The sequence below is a fragment of the Guillardia theta genome (genome assembly GCF_000315625.1).
Source record: "Guillardia theta CCMP2712 unplaced genomic scaffold GUITHscaffold_28, whole genome shotgun sequence".
Classification (NCBI taxonomy): Eukaryota; class Cryptophyceae; order Pyrenomonadales; family Geminigeraceae; genus Guillardia; species Guillardia theta.
Genome location: NW_005434646.1, coordinates 271,060 through 292,671, shown reverse-complemented (window position 1 = coordinate 292,671; position 21,612 = coordinate 271,060). Strand labels below are relative to the sequence as shown.

At 52.4% G+C, this 21,612-nt stretch overlaps 7 protein-coding genes across 7 annotated transcripts; 3 read left to right on the top strand and 4 right to left on the bottom strand.

Moving 5' to 3' along the window:
- Positions 1–16: 16 nt before the first annotated feature.
- Positions 17–2,159, bottom strand: GUITHDRAFT_107245 (hypothetical protein; the record flags this gene model as incomplete). The annotated part of the gene is made up of 9 exons (XM_005833812.1): positions 17–174; positions 229–370; positions 720–801; positions 849–906; positions 957–1,041; positions 1,088–1,237; positions 1,293–1,559; positions 1,600–1,777; positions 1,921–2,159. 9 exons carry the CDS (start codon positions 2,157–2,159, stop codon positions 17–19), a joined length of 1,359 nt encoding a protein of 452 aa, XP_005833869.1.
- Positions 2,160–2,939: 780 nt separating this feature from the next.
- On the top strand, positions 2,940–4,369 carry GUITHDRAFT_152236 (hypothetical protein; the record flags this gene model as incomplete). Its single annotated transcript, XM_005833811.1, has 8 exons — positions 2,940–2,966; positions 3,300–3,364; positions 3,479–3,570; positions 3,622–3,702; positions 3,755–3,960; positions 4,006–4,236; positions 4,281–4,299; positions 4,320–4,369. Coding segments are annotated over exons 1-8 (758 nt in total), but the record flags the coding sequence as incomplete, so codon positions are not given.
- A 747-nt stretch (positions 4,370–5,116) lies between these two features.
- On the bottom strand, positions 5,117–6,304 carry GUITHDRAFT_137879 (hypothetical protein; the record flags this gene model as incomplete). Its single annotated transcript, XM_005833810.1, has 6 exons — positions 5,117–5,160; positions 5,302–5,428; positions 5,480–5,630; positions 5,694–5,857; positions 5,985–6,023; positions 6,149–6,304. 6 exons carry the CDS (start codon positions 6,302–6,304, stop codon positions 5,117–5,119), a joined length of 681 nt encoding a protein of 226 aa, XP_005833867.1.
- A 3,959-nt stretch (positions 6,305–10,263) lies between these two features.
- On the top strand, positions 10,264–10,668 carry GUITHDRAFT_41660 (hypothetical protein; the record flags this gene model as incomplete). Its single annotated transcript, XM_005833809.1, has 1 exon — positions 10,264–10,668. A coding segment is annotated over one exon (405 nt), but the record flags the coding sequence as incomplete, so codon positions are not given.
- Positions 10,669–11,267: 599 nt separating this feature from the next.
- Positions 11,268–12,472, bottom strand: GUITHDRAFT_107241 (hypothetical protein; the record flags this gene model as incomplete). Its single annotated transcript, XM_005833808.1, has 6 exons — positions 11,268–11,692; positions 11,744–11,866; positions 11,919–12,145; positions 12,198–12,290; positions 12,347–12,387; positions 12,440–12,472. 6 exons carry the CDS (start codon positions 12,470–12,472, stop codon positions 11,268–11,270), a joined length of 942 nt encoding a protein of 313 aa, XP_005833865.1.
- Positions 12,473–13,952: 1,480 nt separating this feature from the next.
- On the top strand, positions 13,953–14,423 carry GUITHDRAFT_70094 (hypothetical protein; the record flags this gene model as incomplete). Its single annotated transcript, XM_005833807.1, has 3 exons — positions 13,953–14,062; positions 14,114–14,234; positions 14,286–14,423. 3 exons carry the CDS (start codon positions 13,953–13,955, stop codon positions 14,421–14,423), a joined length of 369 nt encoding a protein of 122 aa, XP_005833864.1.
- A 4,832-nt stretch (positions 14,424–19,255) lies between these two features.
- On the bottom strand, positions 19,256–20,805 carry GUITHDRAFT_162834 (hypothetical protein; the record flags this gene model as incomplete). The annotated part of the gene is made up of 4 exons (XM_005833806.1): positions 20,484–20,805; positions 19,620–20,436; positions 19,304–19,470; positions 19,256–19,282 (listed from the first exon to the last, which is right to left on the bottom strand). Exons 1-4 carry the CDS (start codon positions 20,763–20,765, stop codon positions 19,256–19,258), a joined length of 1,293 nt encoding a protein of 430 aa, XP_005833863.1. The 5' UTR covers positions 20,766–20,805.
- Positions 20,806–21,612: the final 807 nt, after the last annotated feature.

The window sequence follows — 21,612 nt, the reverse complement described above, 5'->3', positions numbered from 1 at the left end:
CTAGGAAGCCTTGAGACTAAGGGCGGGCAGCCTTCGAGCTCCTGTAAGTCTCCGAAGCAGACGCGGGGAAGTCGACGACTCCCCTTGACGAGCCTTCCTGCCCCGCCGCATGAGAGTCGCAGCTCCCTGGGTGCTCATGGCAGTAGGCAGGATGGAGAGGAGACGCGGGGATGCCTGGAGAGAAAGTCTTGAGGATACAGCATCGGCCCTCGCTCCTCCCTCCTGCACCTCGAGCCTTCATGCGCTCCCTCAGTACAGACAGCCTCCTCCTCGCATCTCCCAGGTCCCGCACGGAGGAAGAGCTCCACAGCCGCTCGGCTGCTGCTGCCGCCCGCGGCCAGATTTTCTGATGCAGGTTGGTCTCGTCGACCTGCCCTCTTTTGTGAGAAAGAAACGTTTGTGATGCCCCGCTACCTGCTCGCTCCACATGCAAACTTCTCCACCGAGTACCCGGGCGCAAAGATCTTCAGTCACGTCCTTGGAAGAAGTCACCCTCGCTGCCTTCTCCTCCCCTCCTCCTTGTGTTGTCTCCGCTCCTCCTCCCCTCCCCTCCCCTCCTATTCAACTCTGTTCTCCTGCTCCTCCCATCCACTTCTCCTTCCAGCCTCCTCCCCTTCTTTTCACCTCTCTCCTCCTCCCTTCCCCTCTCTTCTCCACCTCCCTTCCCTTCTTCTTCTCCTCCCCTTCCCTCCCTTCTGCTCTCTTTGCCACCAGCTCACCTCGCAAGGCTCGTTGCTGTAGATCACCTCCCAGCTCTTGAACGGGTCGCACCATGACCTTCCCCCGTCAATGAAACTCCCGCTGTTGACACACCTCAGTCGCAGGCAACGCAGCGCCTCCCGCCAGACCTCCCGCAGTCCAGGTACCAGGCATCCGCGTTCGAGACGACCACGTCGAAGCCTTGCTCTGCGATAGAGAGAACAGCCTCCTGCCCCTTCCACACCTCCAGCCCCCACCGTCAGCTCTCCCTCCCTCCTTGCCTCCACGTCCTACCTGCACGATCGTACCGGAAGGCAGCTGGAGTCCTTCATCGAGCACGTCCTGGGCCCTTGTCAGAGTCGATCGGGAGGAAGTAGAAGCTGTGCACCTGCCATACGATCGCTCGTCTGCCGAGCTCGTGCGTGAAGGCAAGGACGTGGTCCTCAAAGAACTGCCACAGGGCCGAGAAATCTTGGAAGCCTTGTTGACGCATCCTCCGCTTCAGTGCCGCGTCTTCGTCCCAGCATCGGTAGTTGACCTACAGGCATCTGAGAAGCTTCCTCCTTCCTCGCTCCTCCTCCCCCACCTCTCACCTCATCTCCTCCTATGTGAACGGCGCGATCCGGGAACAAACGCGTCACTTCCTCCAGTACGGTCCTCACGACCTCGAAAGTCTCGTCCTTGGTCGGATCAAGTTGACCGCACGGCGGCTCAGCGCAGTAGAGCTCCCACGGCTGCTTCCCGGCGCAACTGACGATGTCAGGGACTCCGGTCCAGGAGAAGGCATGGCCGGGCATGTCAATCTCCGGAATCACTCGCACTCCTCGCTGCCTCGCACTCTCCACGACAGCCCTGACGTCCTGCTAGCTCTCAGACGAGGGCAAGCTGGGAGCGGCTGACCTCGGCATCGTAGACGGAGCTGTTGGAGTACGCTCCCCACCCAGAGAGCTGCTGGAACCTCCTCGTCCTCAAGGGGAAGCTCGTCGCGTCCACTATGTGCCAGTGGAGCACGTTGAGCTTGACCATGGACATGGCGTCCAACGTCTCGAGGATGAGAGGGACGGGGATGAAGTTTCGACTGCAGCTCACCAAAGTCATCTTCCTCATCTCTCTTCCTCCTCCTCCTCATCATCATCATCATCATCATCATCATCACCACCACCACCACCACCACCACCACCACCATCATCATCACCATCAAATCAAGTCGCAGCATCCCACCTTGTGTCCAGCAGAAGCCCCCGGTGGTCAAACTGAGGGCGATCGGAGATCGAGATCGGGGCGAACGGAACGACCGACGTCCCCCCGCAGGACCTGAGCAGCTGCACGACAGTCTCGACAGACCGCACAAGCCCCACAGCACTTCCTACTGAGATGAGGATGGAAGAGGAGTTCGTATCCTCCTCCTGGTCCATGGGGCAGACCTCGCATGACCCAACCTTGACTTCATACTCCTCCATGGACCGCTGGGCGGCGTCCTGCAAGACCCTGACTCTGACGGTCTCAATGGCGCAGGTGACTTGAGCTGCGTCGCATGCTGGTAACGCTGCTGTCCTCTCCTCGTGCAAGGAACGCAGACGACTGAGAGACAGCGAGGTAGCCGGCCAGCTCAAGACCTCCTCGTCCACCTCCACCGTGTAGCCTCGTGGTAAGGTGAGGACAAGGGAGCCATGGGAGACATGGAGCGGCAGGGGGAACAGCGATATCTCCCCATCAGAGCACGATGTTGGTGTCAGTGAGGAAAGAAAGCTCAGACAAAGAGCGAGGCAGCGCCATGGAATGAAAGTCTCTCCATGACGAGGAGGCATTCTCTCCCTGCTCCCCGCTCCTCGCCCAGCTCCCCGATCGCACTCTGACTCCCTGCTGCCTCTAACTCCTCACCCTCTCACTCATGCTCTCCCAGCCATGCAGCTACATCTGCCTACCGAACTTTGATGCTCCTCTGGCGATCGACCCTCTTCACGCTCTCAGCAAGAGGTCAACGAGGGGAAAGTGCCTCCTCCTCTCCCCTTACTGACTGTGATGACAGACCTCCTCCATCTTACATTCCTGCTCCTCCTTCCGACCGATCCTACCCAGCCTCACCCCCTGCGTCCTCCTGAGCTTGATCGGCCCGCTTGCTCTTCATCTCCTCCTCGTCCTGCGGGCAAGGCGGCTGCCCTCCCTTCTCTGCTTCCCTCCACCTGCCATGCCCTACTCTCCCCGATAAAATACAATTTTGAGTTGCCCCTTTTATGTCCGACTGTTGCAATCATGGACAGCGCAAGGTAGACGAGGAGTCGCTATGCTCCCTCCCTCTCCCCCCTCCCTCTTTCTTGCCACCCTCCTCCCTCCTCCCTCACCATTCCTCCTTCTTCCCTCCTCCCCGCTCCCCGCTCCGTCCTCCCTGCTTCTTTCTCCCTGCTCCCCTCCTCTCCCTACCCCGGCCTCTTTCCATGGGGTATCGCGCCTCTACCTCCTCGCTCCTCGCTTGCCCATGTCCTGCTCACTCGGATTTTTTTGCCATCAAATCCTCTGTCTCTCATTGCATGCTCGTCAACCTCTGTCTCTCTCCCTCCCTCCCTCCGCTCCTTTCTCTGTCGCTCATTTCCGATTGCCAGTAGTCCGCAGAAACGTCCAGTCGAGGATTATGTCTCTATGTTCGACATGCTGGACTCCCAGACAGGTTCAAACCTGCGCGATGCTTCTTCCCTCTTGCCCTCCCTTCCCTCCTTCATCGCAACCTCCCTTGCGTCTTCTAGACCTCCAATACTTCCCTCTTCTCACCCTCCCCTGCTAGTCTGCGCTGTTGTCGACAGCCTCGACAACGACGAGGAGATCATCTTGCAGCTCGAAGAGATGACGCACAGCTGCAAGCCAGAGGCGTTCACGGTGAGTCAAGGGGGGGAGGTGAACCTGTACGGCTGTGACGCTCGTTGGAAGGAGCTGAAGGAGATCTTCCCTGACATCAGTTACGAGACTCTGGACACTCTCTTCTCCCTCTTCGGAGACGATGGGGACAAGGTGCAGCAGCACTCGCGTGAGATTGAGAGGAGGAGCTCTGATCCCCACACAGATAGCTCAGTTCCTCCTGAGAGAGGTGGAACCTGATGAGTGGGAGGACGAAGACGAGTACGACTTCGCACCAACGACGAGGAAGAACAAGAGGGGAGTGCCGCTGGAGGTAGAGTTCGGCTCGGGGCCAAGAGTCTTCGAAGAGGCTCCAGTGCCGGAGAATGCTTGGCTGCAAGGGTCCGAGCCTGTCAAGGAGAGCCTTGCCAGGTTCATCAGTCTTGTTTGAAACTTGTTGTCCTTACTGAGCTACAGTGATGGCTACAAGACAGAGTACAGCAGTGGGTTCCAACACAGCTCTGCCTGTCCGAAGACTCTCCCTTCCTATAGCGCGTATCGGTCGGAGACTCTCCCTTCCTACAGCACGTATCAGTCGATCGCGAGGCCGCATCAAAGCTGTGAGCAGGAACTCACGGAGGATGAGCGAGCAGGAGGCGGCCAAGTCAGTGAGACTGAGTGGGTCAGAGTTGGAGGTCGGGCGACCCAGTAAGTTGAATTTTCTGTGCGTGAGAAAGGTGAAGTAGTGCAGGAAATCGAGCAGTCAGAACAACAACATCCTTGAGAGCATGCGGAGATTACCTCCCGAAGAACTGAGAAGGCTGGAATCAAACTTGAAGACCTACTTGACAAGGGTTGTGCTCTGTTGTTGTTGTCACGTCAAAGTTTGTGACGCCCGGTCCCTAGCATGGTCTGCGTGGTTGTGAGCTTTCAAACATGCTTTCACAAGCAGCAAGGGGTAATCTCTTCCAGCAGAACAATGCCAAGAGCCGAGAAAACAGGTTCGATGCCAATGCTCTCTCCTTCCTTCACACGTTCTGCACAGAAAGTTGGACTTGCATCAGTTGTACGTGGAGGAAGCTTTGGAGGAACTGGAGGTGGACTTCCTTTGATGTTCCTGCTCCGTCTGACGACAAGGCTGAAGAAATTCCTGCGTGACATTGCTCCTCGTGAGCCGAATGAAGTTGTCACCGCCGAAGTGCTCTCATTGCATTCACTCGATCGAGGCTGACTGAACACAGATTGTGGTGGGAGTTGGAAATCATTCCAAAGGCGGACGTCCCAAGATCAAACCGAATGTTTCCACTCCCTTCTTCCTATGTTGCCTTGAGATGACTGCTCCTGCCAGGTCATAGAGTTCTTGGATGTGAACAACATCGGGTACCGAGAGCTGAATCCCGGGAGCCTGGAAGTCTGTCTCAAGAGGAGGAAGCTTAGGGGAGGTTCCCTTTATTGACCAGTGTAAACAGACGAGGATCGAGAAGATCTTACTTGTTACTTCAATGTCAAAAGTCAAGAGATAAACTCTTCAACGGAAGGCCATTTTGTCTTGAAGGTAAGCTGCGGCAATGGAGGAATGTGTCCATTTTTAGATGGCAGTGCTGTTCTTGAGCACCGAAGTTGTTCCATAACCTGCCATCACAACAAACATCTCAGCTAACTCGCTGCAAGTGGGCGGGCAAGACCGTCATAGTTGGGATAGTTCATGTTCATGTGGGGCATCCCTGTATGCCCTCCGTTCAGACGGGCCCACCGTCGCACCTCCAAACTCACCAGGGAGGTTGGTCATGCCGTTGGGAAGGGGTGCGGTGGTCAGGCTCGCAGCTGCGTCGCTGCGTTCGAGCATCTGCTTCAGGAGGTTGCCCTCCTCCGTGCATCTCCTGCGGAACTCATCCACCACCTGCTCCCCACAGCAGCTGGTCAGAACCACCCTCGGCAGGATACAACAGACCTCCTGCAGCCTAGCAACATCCTGGTCCGTCCGACGGCGGTACTCGTCGACGACTTGCTGGATTCTGATCTTCTCGTCCGACCACATCCTTCGGTACTCGTCGTCTCTTCGCTGCATGGCCTCAGCCCACATCCTCCTGTATTCCTCGTCCCTGAAGCACAACAGCCATTGTTAGTGGAGGAAGGGGGGGGGCGTGCGGCAAGAATGGGCGCACCTTCTCTTCACAGCGTCTCTTAAGGTTCGGAGCTGGTGTTCAGCACTTGACTCTGTCTGCCTCAAAGCAGCGCCCAGCCTCTCCTGCTCTCTCCTGACGTCCTCCGAGGCCCTGGCCTGGGACTGCCTTAGCGCATTGTTCAGCCTCTCAATCTCCGCCTTCGCCTGAGATCGCAATCAGTCAAGATCAGAGAGGCGTCATCTATTTACGGCTCTCAGATCGGCCTGGCTGCGCATCATCTGCAAGAAAGTTGTCGTCAGACTTGGTCGATGCCATGACTTCTGCTGGTACCTCTTCGTCTTTCAACCTTGACGACGCATATTCGGCAAGCTGCACGCGCCAATCTGCTCCGAGTTGATTCCTTCCATACGAAACTTGCGAGTCGTCATAAGATGTCCTTTGCCCTGCTCCTCCAAGCCCCCCGCCGCTGCGATTGCCGTAGCCTCCCAGCATACCTGACGATGTGCCACCGTACGTACCCGCACCACCAAGTCCTCCACCTCCGAGTCCTCCACCAAGGCTCCCTCCTCCACCATACCCTGCTGCATTTCCAGCTCCTCCAGCTCCTCCAGCTCCTCCTCCTCCTCCCAGCATGCTGCTGTTTCCGCCATACATGCCCCTACTACCGCTGGCCATCCTCGGCGTTCGGGTCAATTGTAAATTTTTGTCACAAGCGGGGTAGGGGGTCAAAAAGTACCCCGTCCCTTACCTTCACATCCTTGAGCAATGCCGGGTAGTGCGAATCGACTACCCACCCGAAATCTGCGCTGGAGTGGCAAAAAAAAGTCATCCGTTAGTCAAGAACCCGCTGAAACTGCCATCACTGACGAAGGCTGCGTCAGTGCTCTGATCCCGGAAGTTGCGCCGTCACCGTGAGTCGGAGCGCGGCACGCCGGGCGGTGGCCCGGCCGTGCTGCACTCGGGGCAGCTCATCGTGCGATCGCGGCAAGTTTCAAGTTCAACTGTCTCCTCTGTGCTTTTGCTTTTATATAAAGTGAAGTTAAACTAAACTTTGAACTGTACGAGCCTCGGACAAACCTCTCTTTAACAATGTGAGTATCATGGGTTCACAATCTCTTTACTGAAAGTTAAGTTAAAGATCCTGTTCGACTCATGATACTGCCAGGGCTGCCACGGTTATAGGGTCCCGGCTCAGCCCGGCGGGTCAGTGGCGGGATCGGCCCGTGACGCGTTGAATCGAAGAGGCTTCGTATGTTTGAGGTGACTAGTGACTCAAAGTTACTACAGACCAGCCTGAGACCCTCGGAACTAGCCGGGCAGTATCATGTGGTGGTTGATTTAAGACATGCCCAGTGCCGGCGCAGCATGAATTGCGACTGTTCGCTTTCTTTTTTTTCCGGAATGCTACTGTCAAGGTGAAAAGGTTGCGAAGAAGTCAGGTGGGGAGGGGGTCCTCGGAGTATCGGACAGAAGGAGGGAGAGGGAGAGACCGAACCCAACAGGCTGTTGACATGATGTATCAATTCCTTTCGCTGTTTGGACGATTGCTGAAGCCCCAGCAAGTCACTCCTTCGAATGCAAACGCCTTCTGGATCCCAGAAATCCTCCAAGATGAAGAAGATTACGTCCGGGTGTCGTTTCCATCCGTAAGACCCCAACTGTCCTTGCTGCAGCAGAATCCCAAGCTTCTGGTCGAGTATGCCTTCCTGGTTCTTACTGTTTCCCTTGGCTCTGTCCTGATCTTCCTGAACAACCCAGAAAGTCAGGCCGACCCCACTTGTATCTTCGGCTCTATTCTATTCAACACAGCTTCCTGCCCTTGGTCAAGCTGGTCCAAGATCTCGTTACCCACGGCTTTCAGCTGGAGATTTTGCTCCGGGCCGAGAACCTCTTGCTGTATGCCTTCATTGGCGCAGGCCTCGGCCTCTCATGGCCGTACGTCGAAGACTGGCCAGGGCAGTTCGGGAATCCTCTTTTCGAGGCTGGGATTGTCTACTGGATGTATCGAGCTCTTTTTTTCGTGCCCAACCCTGAAGATGAAGTTCCAAAGCTCGAGAAACGGATCGCCGAGCTAGAGCGATCCACCGCGATGGGGCTGGCTGATGGGTATTTCTACAACTTTGTTGCATTTGTCTCGCAAATGCTGAAGGATTATCAATCCCGCTTACCCAACCCTATCCCTCTGGAAGTCAAACGGGCTCAGAAAGAAATTTTCAACTGCCAACTGGAAACTCCCAGACTGACAGTGTTTGTACCTCGAAAGCTCAACGTTGATTCATCTTGCGCAAACCGCAGTCTTAGCGAGGTAGCACAATTTGCCATGGAACTGAAGAAGAGAAATTTTGCCATCGATTCCACTCTACAGGCGTCGGGAGATCTGGGGAATTACAGGTATCTTCCAGCTCGAACCATCATCATGGACCCTTCGCACCTAGAATTGTTCGAGGGATCGACAAGAGATGGATACTTTGATCTACCCACTCCTATCGGAATCCTCGTTTGGAATGCTCTGGACGATACCGAGCTGCATACAGATAAAGAGCGAGTTCAGCGTGTGCAAGAGGAGTTGAATGTGTTTGTTGCTCGTCTATCTTGGCATATCAAACGCAAAGGCCTGGAAGACATGGTTGAGATCATTCAGATCCCTTCATTCAGTCCAGATGAGGTCGAAAAACTTTATGGCATCATGGTTGCAGCCATCCATGATGAAAAGACAGGTTCAGGGCAATCAGAATCTGCAACATAGAAATTCACTGTGAGGATGTTGAAACAAGGCCATAAACTCTCATGACCTGCTTCAAGTAGAATAAAGTTCTATATCAGCTTTCATTACCTCAAGTAGAATAAAGTTCTATATCAGCTTTCATGACCTCAAGTAGAATAAAGTTCTATATCAGCTTTCATGACCTCAAGTAGAACTGGCTCCGGGCAAGAGGGCCCTAAGGACTCATGCCGGCCCGGGAGACTGAGACCCGGCCGGGCTGCCAGAGACTCCGAGGCTGCTTGTACGGTCCTGCTGCTTGTCGGAGTCTCAAAGGTCCTGGGCGGGGATGTGGGCAAAGGAATACGACCAGTGGGACGAGTGCAATGTCCAGGTTGCAAGATGACGCAGGAGAGGGAAATCGAGAAGCACGAGCTCATGCTGCTTAGAGGACGAGCAGACTGACTCCTCAGACCTCTCGTCCTTCGTCCTCGTGACCCCCCCTCGGGCAGTCTCGTTGGAGATGGGGATACGACTGTTCTTGCTTTGTGCGAGCGTTCTTCTCGCTGAGACGTTGAAGTGCAGCGACGCCAGGATGAGTTCTGGCCAACTCCTTCCTGCCTTGCGCGATGATGCACAGCAGCGCACAAAGATGAGAGGTGCGATCAGGTGTCTGCGGCTCAGAGGAGGGGAAGATGAGTACATAACTCAGGAAGACGTGAGACGAGGAGAAGAGTCGGAGGAGGCCTCCGACTCCGACCCCTCCTCCTCATCGTTCGACCAGATGTCAAGGGAGTATCGACTGGCTTGCATGGTCGAGATCCCGAAGAAGCGGATCGAACTGATGAACCCGGATGAATTCTTCGCCTACCTCCGGGAAGACCCGGACGGTCTGAAACCTGGAACGATGTTGGACGTGTTGGGCATCAAGTACGACGGAACTTTTGACAACGAGACAACCTGTGTCATGCAGATCCGGATCGCGATCGAACGGGCACACTATGGCTCCCTCAGGAAGGCTGTTCACAACGCCTGTCAGATACCATGCACGCCACGGATGATAGAAGCGTTGAAGGTGGCAAAGGAAGCGGGAACTATCCTAGAGAGGAAAGTACAACCCAAGATGTTCTGGGACTTCAACAACACCGAGGGTCCTCGGCTGATCAAGACTCTATACCGACTTGGACCGAGGGCCCCTGTTCCTGAAGGGCTGGCCAAGTCGTATGCAACGGCAGCAGACTCCTTGTTTGGGCCAAGGGACGGAAAGACGAGGTTGAGAATAGACCCGTCCATGACGATGGAGGAGAACTTTGCACTTTGGGATGCGTTAGAGTCTGAGTGGCTAACGAAGGAGATGCTGAAGGACTACGACAAGCTCATCTTTGAGGACCCGTACCTGGAAACTATCTTTCAGACGAAAGTCGCAGGTGTTGTAGGAACGTGGAAGAACGTGGACTTCTCTTGGAACCATCTGAAGAAGATGGCGCTGGAGAGAGCAGCAGAGGCGAAGGCAAATCCAGAAGTCGGGGAGGTAGGGAGCGCTTTTTATCATGCCAAAAGGGCGCCGATCCACACTGAAGACCAACACCCCGATGGAGTGTGGTGGTACATCAATGGGAATGTGGAGCGGAAGCCGGCGATGCTGTGGCGAAACGGAAGGTTCGTCTGGGAGAATGAGGAGAACGACGAGACGAAGCTGAAGCTTGCCCTGACATGGAAGAGTTCGAGTGGTACATCATGGAGCAGGAGAAAGAGAGGATTCCTCGAATGAGGAAGTTCCGACAAAATCCGAACCCTGGGGTGAACATCATGGAGGTTGCGAGGCTTTCAGCCAAAGACCCGAATAAGCTGGGAAAGCTCTTGATTGCCGCGTGCAGGAATGGCACGAATCTTACGTGCATTGCGACATTGCTGCAGGCAGGAGCGAATGTAAATTATGTCGACGATGAGACTGGTGGTTCCCAGCCGATCCACTTTGCCAGCATGGTAGATCGGCAAGACATCCTCGAGTATCTCCTTATGAATGGAGCAGATGTGAATGCAAGCACGTTCTACAAGGTTTCCCCCCTTCACTTCGCTGCCAACAGCGGACAGGTCCTCAACTGTGAATCGCTTGTGAGGTTCGGCGGGCACATCAATGCAGTTTGCGATCATGGCAGGACCCCTCTGCACGAGGCTGCTTTCCAAGGGTACAATTACACTTGTGCGAAGCTGCTGCAGTTGGGAGCGGACCCCTGGATACGTAGTATCCAGAATGACACCGCGCTCAACTTCGCCGAGCGACGGTTTCAATGTGAGACTTCCATGCTACTGCGCAAGGCGATGGGAATGCCGTTGTGCGAATGCTTCGATTGTGCCATGATGACAGTGGGTTACAACAACATGCATGTACAACACATCATGGACTATCAAAGCAATGCTGAGAATCTCAAATACCTTCAAACTGTGGTAAGAAATCCATGCATGCCCTGTTCGATTATATCTTGTGAGTTTGTTTGTCTGATTAGAAAATGTATAAACGCTCGTTTTGGGACGAGGTAAAGAAACAAGACGATGAATTCAACAAGCTTGTTGAAGAGAGAGAGAGGGTAATGAACCGGCAATATCGACCCTTCGGCAAGGGTAGAATGAGGTTGTGCTGAGTTTCCGGCTGATGTGAATGCGGTTTTTCAGATGTGGATATTGAATTGCCAAGAAATATGTCTTGGTTCGAAAATTACATGAAAGAGGGCTTTCGAGATTACTTTAGAGAATACCATGAAACCTATCCGATCTTTGAAGAGGTGGTTCCGAAATCTCACTCCAGATGTGCGATGACTTTCGTGCCAGGGTCAGGAAGAAGATTCGGAGTTTACGAGATTGTACCAGGAGACTATGGAATGGGAACCTTCTATGAAGAAGAAGAAGTGAATTCAATACATAGATTCAATTGCCGGCAAGAGCCAATCGATGTCGCACAATTCCTCCTCAGTATCCTTAGCAAAGGTGGGAAGATGTACAAACTTCATTCCTGACACTTTCCTCGATCTTTCTAAAGTGACCATTTCAATCACTCTCTGGCTCGTGCTTTTTTCCTGCAGGTCATGAATGAAATTCGAAAGATATTTAGTAAGCTTGTCTTGAACGTGCTTTTCTTGAACGCTTTCAATTTCACTTCTCTCGATATCCCAGAACATCTGTGACTCAAATATGAATTCACGAAATTGCTCAAGAGTGTCATTGTGTCCGTCGTCCAATAAAGCATTCACGTTTGACTGAAAGGCTTCTAGCAAAGGCATGTTGATGGGTCGCATCATTTGAAACCAATCGTCATTAATCCAACCCACGTCCATTTGAGCTAAAACAATTCACAATGAGGTAAGAACATTAAGCAATGATTGAGAAAGACCTCCTTTATCCATGAATTTCTGCCACTCAATGCCAGTTGCCGAGAGAGAAATCTTATCTACACCTTGGCATTCTATGTAAGCAATTTGTGCCTTGTCTGCTTTAGCCTTTTTCCCATGTGCTCCTTTGCAAGTACATGTGAAGTAAGTTCCCCACTTCTTTCTCTCGGATCATACCTAGGACTTCATGGATAGTTGCTTGCCGCTTAGCTGTGGAGCTGGCTGCTGGCTTTTCTCCATCCTTCGACTTATCTGAGCTCGTCAAAAACGACTTGAGTTGCTCCAATTTGGATGCAGCTTCCATCTGGACCGGGCCTTCCGAGCTAGGGTAAATATGAACTTCTACTTCTATAGGGATCGTCCTTTCTATGTGACCTCCGATGTGAGAATCGGAAACTTTGCCCCTTGCATCTCACAATCATGAATGGAAAGCTTAGTCTCAAAGCATTTGCTCACCTTAGCATCAACATGTTGGCGTCGATCAAGGGGCTAAGAAAGCAAGACATCTTCCTTGGGATGTGACCGATTTGACCGATGTTACTTTGAATCCTAAGGCATTTTTGATGAAGTTTGTTAGCTGCCATACCGGTCACGATTCCATTCACCTGATGGCAAGAGGATCGTATCGATTCATGGACTCTCGCAACTGTTTGAACGTCTCATATAGGTGCATTATCCAAACATTGTAAACAGTTTACCAGGTCGAGAGTTTGTCCAGGCTCTGCTTGCATTGCAGCAGTTTTGTAATACCGACATCCAACAGCATCAATTTTCATGACACCCAAAAAGTTGGTTTTAGGTAGACAAGTATTGCTATCATCATCAGATTCAGATTGAGAGCTTCTTGGCGAAGAACCCAGCGAAAAGTTTGGGATACTGTATCGGTCCTGTAGAGCCTGGTGACAATCAAAACCGCATTTTCAAGACTGTCACCTTTGGCTCTGAAGTGTCATCATCCCGAGAATGCTCATGGCCTTGGAGTTTTGCTGGATGGTCCAATGTTGGAATCTTCAACTGCCCAGAGTTCTTCTTTTGCTCGGAAAAATTGATGTTGGTTTGGAGAGTATTGTTTTGAAATTTGTGAAGCTCAGGACTTTCATCTGATCTTTGATGGTTAAGTTCTGGTACCTTCTTATTTGTTAGAGATTCAAAGTTTTGAATTTCTTTGATATCTGCTGCCTTCTTGTTTGTCAAAGATTCGACTCTTTGACTGTTTTTGACAAATTCTCGACTCGATCGATCGAAAGCCCTTGGCAAGAGCGGTACAAAAGTCTTCTTGGGGCCAAGAAACTTGGAGGATGCTAAGTCAGTCTCAGCAGTATGATGGAGAGGGTGCTGATGAACTTGCTGTTCAAGTGCTACTGGTCTGACGGGGATGAACTTTGGCATGGCGGCGACTTATCACTCTCGCAGCATTTTTGGCGGGGCTAGTTTGTGGCCTCCCGCCAAAGGCAAAAAAAGATTTAAAAAGAAATAAAAAACAAGAAAAAATCTGTAAAATGCTTCCAATTTGGGGGTGGGGGTAATGGATGGGGAAAAAGTGATCTGTCTTTTAGGGGCATTTTATCTAGAAAGAAGGGGTAGGAAAATGAAAATGGGGGTGGAGGGGGTAGTGCAACGTCCACAAAGTTTGAAAATATGGGGGAGCAGTTGCGATTGAAGGGATGAAGATAATAATGAGGACGAGGAGGACGAAGGACGAGGACCAGAGGAGGGAGGAGAAGGAGGACCAGGATGAGGACATGGACGAGGACGAGGAGTGATTGGATAGTAGGATGACAGTTTGAGAGAAACACACATTCTGGAGTATGAAAGGGTCCTGTTTGAAAGGTTGCTCAGCATTTGTGCATCGAGAGAACAAGAGAGTGAAAATTGCAAGAAATTTTGCCATCGACATCTCGGAGAAAATGAGTGATGTTGTGATTACCGAAGATTCTTGGTTTATGAAACGATATGCATGAATTCATTCCGTTTGTATTAGTCGATGATCGTACCAATTATCAACCGCAGCATCGCCTTCGAACCCTGACCTTGACATTCAGATAATGCAACTGTAGGTTAATTGCATACACCAGCATCCCACAATGAGCAGGTAAGCCAGCGCTTGCACCATGCGAGTATCAGTCGATAACCTTGTGATTATCCAGATTTGGCAACCAAGGCCTGATGGGGGCCCTTGAGCGATCTGCGCAGATGATTCAAGAGGATCTGATGTTCGACGGACAGTATGACAGCGACAGCCATGCTCAAACCACAGAGAGCGTTGTTCTTGAAGAGGAGCTCCCGGAAGACTACGAGCCTACGGAGGATGAAATTCTCGAGTATGCCACTTGTTTCGATGTGGTTTCTTTGTCTTGTTGACTTCAGTTCAGATATGCTAAATGGCTCGGTATGGATCCTGATGAAGACAAGGCTCTCTTCTGGATCGCCAGGGAAGGTCTCAAAGCTCCCCTGCCCGAGAATTGGAAACCATGCAAAACCGGGGATGACGAGGTTGACGAGAGAGTTTTGGGATGAGGTGAAGCTGATGAATCGCGATGGTAGATCTACTACTTCAACTTTGCGACCGGTGAGAGCGTATGGGACCATCCTTGCGATGAGTACTACAGGAATCTCTTCAAGGACGAGAAGGACAGGCTGATCGAGGTGCGATTCTTCATCGAATTCATGCAGATTACTTGAATCGCTGTTGGAAAGAAATGTGACTGTCTAGTTTGGCAGAAGGAAGAGGCCAAGGTCAAGAAGGAGAAGGATAAGAAACAGAAGAAAAAGGACGGAGACTCAAAGAAATCCAAGAGTGACCCGTTCTGGAATGAAAAATCGAGTTTCTCGGCAGAGCCGATGTCAGGTCTTGGTCCCCTCAAGAAAGACTCTCTTCGTCCTTCTGCAGACTTGGGCGACAAACCAGTTCAGTCACTGAAGGACCTGAAGAACTTGAAGCAGAGCTCAGCTGCTGCTGCACATGACACGACATTCTCTGCCGCAACACACGATGAGTACCAGAAATTCATGAAGGAGGAGGAGGAAGCAATGAAGACCCAGCTCAAGGCTGAGATGGAGAAACGCCTGAACGAAGAAAAGCAGAGGCATGAGGCTGAGCTGCAGCAGAAGTTGAGCCAACTGCAGTCAGACTATGCCAAAAGGCGGGACACTGAAATTCAACAGTTTGAGAAACAACAGAAGAACATCTTAGAGGAGAAGCTGAACAAGATCAAGGAAGAGAGCACTACCAACATGCAAGATGCGGAGCAGAAGATGAGGCAACGAATTCAAGAGGAGAGGGAGAAGCAAGAGCGCGACATGAAGGAGAAAGAAGCGGCCGAGGTGAAGAAACTGAACGAAGAGCTGGAAGCGAGAAGAGCGCAATCGATGGCTGACATTCAGAGCAACGCTGAGATGAAGCAGAAAGAGATGGAGGAGAGCCTTGCGGGGGAAAGAAAGCGAAGAATGGAAGAGATTGACAACCTCAAGGCATCTCGAGAGAAGGAGATCGCCGAAGAGGTTGAGAGAGCACGGAGGGAGATCAATCAGAAACTGGACGATGAGTACAGAGATAGCACTGAGTCGTTGAGTAACATGCAGAAAAAGCACTTGGAAGAGGTTGAGAAGCTCAAGTCAGTGGACTCCCAAGTCTCCGATGTGGAGAAAGAGATTCAGGCAGCGCAGGAGAAGCTCAGTGCAGTCGTTGCCGAGAGAGACAGGAAACTTGCCGAGCTGGACGAGAAACGAAAGCAAATGATGGATGAGATAACGAGGAATGAGGAGAAGATGAAGATGGAGCTCAGCGAAGAAGCCTCGAGGAAACGAGAGTTGCTCGAGAAAGAGCATAACCAAGCCCTCGACAAGTCCCTCGCTGCTCGCGATACAGCCGTTGAAGAGCAGATCTCGAACTTGTCGGCTGAGCTGGAGAAGGAGAAATCAAAGAAGATGAAGGAGTTGGAGGTTGAGTTGGAAGTTGCGAGAGAAGCGCACTCCAAGGCACTCAGTGAGTTCAAGGCTACCCAAGAGCGAGAACTGCAGGAGGCCAAGAAATTAGCGGATGAACGGAAAGAAAATGAGCTGAAAATGCTCGAGAAAGATCACCAAGAGAACATGGAGAAACGAAGGAATGAGCTGAAGAAAGAGGCAGAGAAGGAAGAAGAGCAAGTCAAACAAAAACTTCAGGCAGAGCTCCAGACGAAGCGAGATCTGTTGGAGAAGGAACTGAGGGAGAAGTCGGTGAAGGAAACGGAAGAGAAGGAAAGGTCATCCGTGAGGGTCATCAGCAGAAGTTGAATGAGTTCGTCAGATCTCTCGAGGTTGAATTCGAGAGTTTCAAGAGGTGAAGTTGAATCGATGTTCAACCTCAGATGTGAAGGATGATTCGCAGGTCGGAAGAAGAGAAGATGAGAAGCAAGAAGCAAGCTACAGAAGCAAGCCTTGCTAAGGAGCTTGAAGATCTCGCCAAGGAGAACTTCGATGCCTTGAAAATGTCCAACATGATGAAAGAGAAGGAAACGGAATATCTGAACGCGATCAGCTCACAGGAGAAGGAGTACCAGGAAAATTTGAAGCGGAAGAAGTCAGAATTCGAGCAACAGATTGCAAGGTTGGAGGAAGACGAGATGCAGCACTTGGAGTCCAAGAGGACAGAGATCCAGAGAAAGATACAGGAGGAGCTCGCGAGGGAGCAAGAGATTCTGCAGAAGAACAAGGAAGAAGCGCTGAGAAAGAGAAGCTCCGAGCTGGAAGCGGAGCTCCGCAGTCTCGAGAGGGAGACAGAGCAGAAGATCCTTGCTCTTGAGGAGAGGAAGACGAGGACAGTGGAGAGGCTGGAGCAAGAGATCAGAGAGGAGGAGAGCCGCAAAAATTCTCAGCCTCCACCTCCTTCCCTCCATCCCGCTGTCGGCATTCGGTGCACTCTGAACGTCGACTACGACCATGTCGAGATGTCAGAAGGCACGTTCGCCGCGGCGCTGCGGGCGGACTTTGCTGTGGCCGTTGACGCCTCCGACACGCGGTTCGAGTGGTGTGGGATGGAGAGAGGGAGCGTGCTTGCCTTGCTGAACATCCTCCCCGATCCTTCCGGCAGCGACAAGCGAAGCCCCATGGACGTGGCGCAGGAGCTGATTCGCTGCAAGGACAATCCCCGATCGAAGCTGAAGACTTCATGCAGTACGGCGAAGGCGGTGGAAGAGATCGAGATCATCCAGCCTCTCCCGCGGAAGCATGTGTCTGTCCCATGGAAGATCTTCAAGCAGGAAGAGAAGGAGAGGTGGGACGATGCTGGGCAGCAGCAGCGGCAGAAGGAGCTGAAGGCGATGGAGGAGGAGTACCAGAGGAGGCTGAGCCATCTGGCAGACCTGCAGAAGCAGCTGCGAGAGGAGGAGAACCTCGTGGAGGAGGCGAAGAGGAAGAAAGCGTCCAACGAGCAAGAGGCCGGGGAGGGCAAGCGAGCTCACCGATCCTCCAGCAACATGAGAGTCTCGATCCCCGAGGAGCATGAGAAGGTCCGTAAGCTTGTGAAGGAGATGAAGGCAGACATCCAGAAGCGCCTGGCGTCTCTAATGTCGAGCCGTGAGGCGTACAAGAAGGAGAGGAAAGCGCTGGAGAGGCAGCGGAACTCAGCTGAGTACTCGTTCAAGCTCGCGTTCCTCAGGGAGGTCAAGGCAGCCATCAACCAGCAAGCGCTCTCGCTCAACGAGGACGCAGCTCGGGTCAAGACAGCCGAGAAGGTCCTCAAGTCGATGATCAAGGGCAACGACGGCGAGCCAAGTGTGGGCCACGAGCTGTCGGGTGACAGCTTCGGCTTGTCGGATGTGGCTGGGGACTTGAGCGACACCACGGAGACTTCGTCCATCAGCACTGCCTCCTCCTGCGCCACCATCAACCGCGTCCACTCTGACCTGGCAGAAGCTTTCTCGGCTGTACATGAGGTGAGGGGGAGGCGGGGCGGAAGGAGACTTGATGACGTCACTGATGTTGACGCAGTTGCAACGACGGGCCCGGCACCGAAAGGCTGCGTCCAAGTACTCTGCACCCGTGCAGAAGATCTTCTACCCCGCACGCCCTCGTGACCTCAAGAGGTGGAGGAGAAGGAGCAGCTGCTGTCCTTCTTGTTGACAACCTTTGAGCAGGATGGAGGAGCTCGATGATATGATGGCCTTGGATGAGAGCAGATACGGAGATCTAGCAAGAAACCCACGAACCCTCAGGTTTTTCCTCTCCTTCTCGTCTCCCTCCCTCTGCTCTCCTCTGCTCTCCCTCCCCTCTCCTCTGCTCTCCCCTGCCCTCCTCTCCCCTCCTCTCCTCTCCCCTTCTATTGTCTCCTCTCACCGCCTGTCAAGATCTGATCAGCTTCTCAGGTACCTTCCCTCCTATGCCCGCTCCCAGCGCGTGGCGTACGGAGCGGGAACCTACAGCTCATGGGAGGATCAGCGTCTCGCCCTCATGCAGGGGCAGGTGGAGCATGAGGGCGGGGAGGGAGGGCGCCTGATCCGCCCGCAGATGATGCGCATGGCGCTGCAGCGGGAGATGGCGAGGGAGAAGTTCAACCGCCATGGCGCCTGGCTTTCCTCCTTCCGCGAGCAGGTCCAGAGCCTCGACTGGACCCTTAACATGACAGCCTGTTGCAGCTGGGCAAGAAATCTGCTTCGCCGACTGCAGCTGGGGTGAGACTAGCTGTTTGACCAGTGGAGCCGTTGAAGTTTTGACAGGCGTACTACGACAAGGAGAACCGACCGAACAGCGCGAGGTAAGACATGAAGACTGGGGAGGGCAGGGGTGACGTGAGAAGCAGGAAGGAAGGAGGAGAACCGAAGATCAACTTGTCGGATGGCAAAGTAAGACGAGAGGGGTGACGCGGGCTGCTGTGTTGCCAGACTGATAATAGTACAGGCGATAGTCATTCGTATCGAAACTTCTCCCTCATAGGGACTGAAAGCTGGGAGTTGTGCTCATTCACGTTATTCATGTCCTCTCTATGTCAATCAAAATTTGAAAAAACGGTTTCAACGCTAACGCGAATCTGCTCCTGCTTCACTCCACCTTCCTTCTCTTCGAATCTCCCTGCTCCCCTCCGCTCTCATCTTCGCACCTCCTCTCCGCCTGAGAAACCAAGTCAGTCCCAGAGTTTCAACCCGCCGCGTGCAGAGCTGCATACTAGATGCATGACCGTGCACAAAACATCAGCCTGCGATAGAGCTTCTAGGGCACAGCAAAATTCATCTCATCTCATCTCATCTCATCTCATCTCCAGCAACGTCATGTCATGTCAAGTCATCGACATTGATGCCTTCGTCGTCCTCGACGCGCAGGCAAGACACCAACTATCTCCTTATCAACTTGTATACCGTTTCATCATTTGGATTTAAACAACTTGTTTCGCCGCTACTATTCGTAGCAGGTCTCTGAAGTCAAAGGTGAGAAATTTCGTTCATGTTGCGCCTGAAGTGGTCCCGAGGCAACACAACAGGTTCCATCAACAAGTTAGCAGTCAGGTTAGGTCATCTCAGTTCAGGTCAGGTTAACTCAGGTTACTCAGTTAGCCAGTGAGCCCTCCTCTTCCAATGGCGTCAACTCACCTCAACTTCCTCGATCACTTCTGCGATTATCTGCTGTGTTTCCACGCTATCGACCATAGCGCCCAGCAGCTTTTCCCCTCCTGAGATGATCGCTTGCTTTATGACTTCTCTGTCTGCGATCAAATCTTCCGTGACATACTTGATAGCATCACCAGATGTCTTGAGTGCTATTTTTCACAGTGTGGCAAATGATTGGGTGGCAAAAAAAAGGAATGTTCAGCTTTGCATCACAACATTTGCAAATGACATGGGGAGAGAAGAAGGAATCAGGTAAGAAATCAAAATCATCAAGTGACGACATCAAAGGGGAGGTTACCTTCTAGTACCACTTCCTTATCCTGTGCCTCTGAGGGCAGCACTTTCAGGACGTCTCCTGCCTTCTTCACAGCCATAATGACCACATCCTTGTCAATCTTCAGGCTGTCAGTCGCATACTCCAGCGCCTCTGGTCGAGTTGAGACTGCTTCTGTCACGACATCCTTGTCTCCTCTCAACAATGCGTTCGCAAACTGAAGCGCATCTCCATCGGCCCTCACTGCTTCCATCACCAGCTGCTTGTCCGCTTGCAGCTCAGGGTCAGCAAACTTTAGCCCCTCGCCAGCCGAGCATTCTGACTTCAGTGCTGAGTACACAACGTCCTTCTCCTTCTTCATGTCCTTCGAGGCAAACTTCAACGCCTTGGCATTCGCTTGAACTGCGATTGTAACAATCTCCTTGTCGTCGCTGAAAGCCGGCGCCAGCGAAAGGGCTCTCCCGCTCTTCTTCACAGCTTCCAGCACAACCTCTCTATCCTTCCGCATCTCTTCTGAGCTGTGCTTGAGCGAGTCCCCTGATTGCTTCACAGCACACAGCACAACGTCGCGATCGTTCTTCAACTCGGAGCTCGCAAACTTAAGAGCGTCTCCGTTCTCACTTACAGCAGCCATGACGACTTCCTTGTCCTTCAACAACTCCTCTGACGCAAATCGAAGGGCCTTGCCATGTGATTTCACAGCTCTCAAAACAACCTCCTTGTCTTTCTGGAGACTTGGATCTGCGTTGTCCAGCTGGAATCCGTTCGCACTCATACACGCAAGCACCACCTCCTTATCTTTCTTCATCTTCTCATCCAACCCCGACAGGCAGCTCGCTCCCTACGACATGTCACCAACAACAGCCTTGACCTCAAAGGCAAGCAGACCTTGGCACACAGCTCCAAAACAAAGTCCCTGTCCTCGATAAGATCTTTCGAAGCGTACTGCATCGAAGGGCCGTGTTGCAATGCAGCAGCCGTCACTATCGCCTTGGACTTCTTGAGTTCCTCGGATGCAAATTTTAAGGCATTGCCGTTCTGAGACACCGCAAACATGACCAGCTCCTCATCTGCCTTGAAGTTCTCTCTTGCATGTCTCAGACAGAGCCCATCGCGCTGCAGGGCACTGACAAGCTCCTCACGCTGCAGCAAAGGAGTCTCGGATTCCATGCCTGCCAATGCTCTTTACGGCAAAGCTGTTCCAACCTGTGAATGGAGGTTCTGCTATCAGTCAGGAGGAACAGCAGTTCCACCCAAACACAAATCAAATCCGACGGGTTGCTTTCAACAGAATCATCACACCCTCCAGTTCAACCTGTTGAAAACTTATTAGAAGACTTGTCAATACACTGTCATGGAGTAGAAAACTAGTTTCAGGACTTGTCAAAGTACAGTCATAGAATCATTTGAGCACTTCATCTTTCGAGCGCATCAAGAAAGTTCAACTCTTTTAAGTCCAGAACATCCGCAAACATCAAAGGAGAGACCGTTCGCAGGGACAGCAAGGCAAACTTGACCACAGGTTACAGTACGCAACTCCACAACTTGCTTCCGAGGACTCGCTACAGCAGAACAAAACAAAGATCACTCAAATGCACTCTCTTCCCCATTTTCAAACAGTATTGTTACATCTTACTGATGAAGGTTATACTTTCTCGCGGGGAAAAGAATATCCTAAATCACCGTCTACCCTTCGCGTTGGTCCCTTTGAAGACATGTTACCGCAACCTGCTTTTCTCCCCGCATCTCTTCAAGGTGGATTCGATGAACAACTTATCCACTGCTCTTCTAAATCTTTTGCATGTCCTTCCCCATGGTTTCGCTCGCTTCCCGCCATTGCTCTCCAGTTTTCCCTCCCACCACCACCTTCCACTCCTTGCTTCCTGCATTGAAAATATCCGCGAGGCCCACCCCCCCTCCCCCCATCCACTGTCACCTGGCACCCTGATCCTCTGGACCCAACAGTGAATGCACCCCACCCCCTCAGCTGACATTGGCACATCACCCCACCCCACTG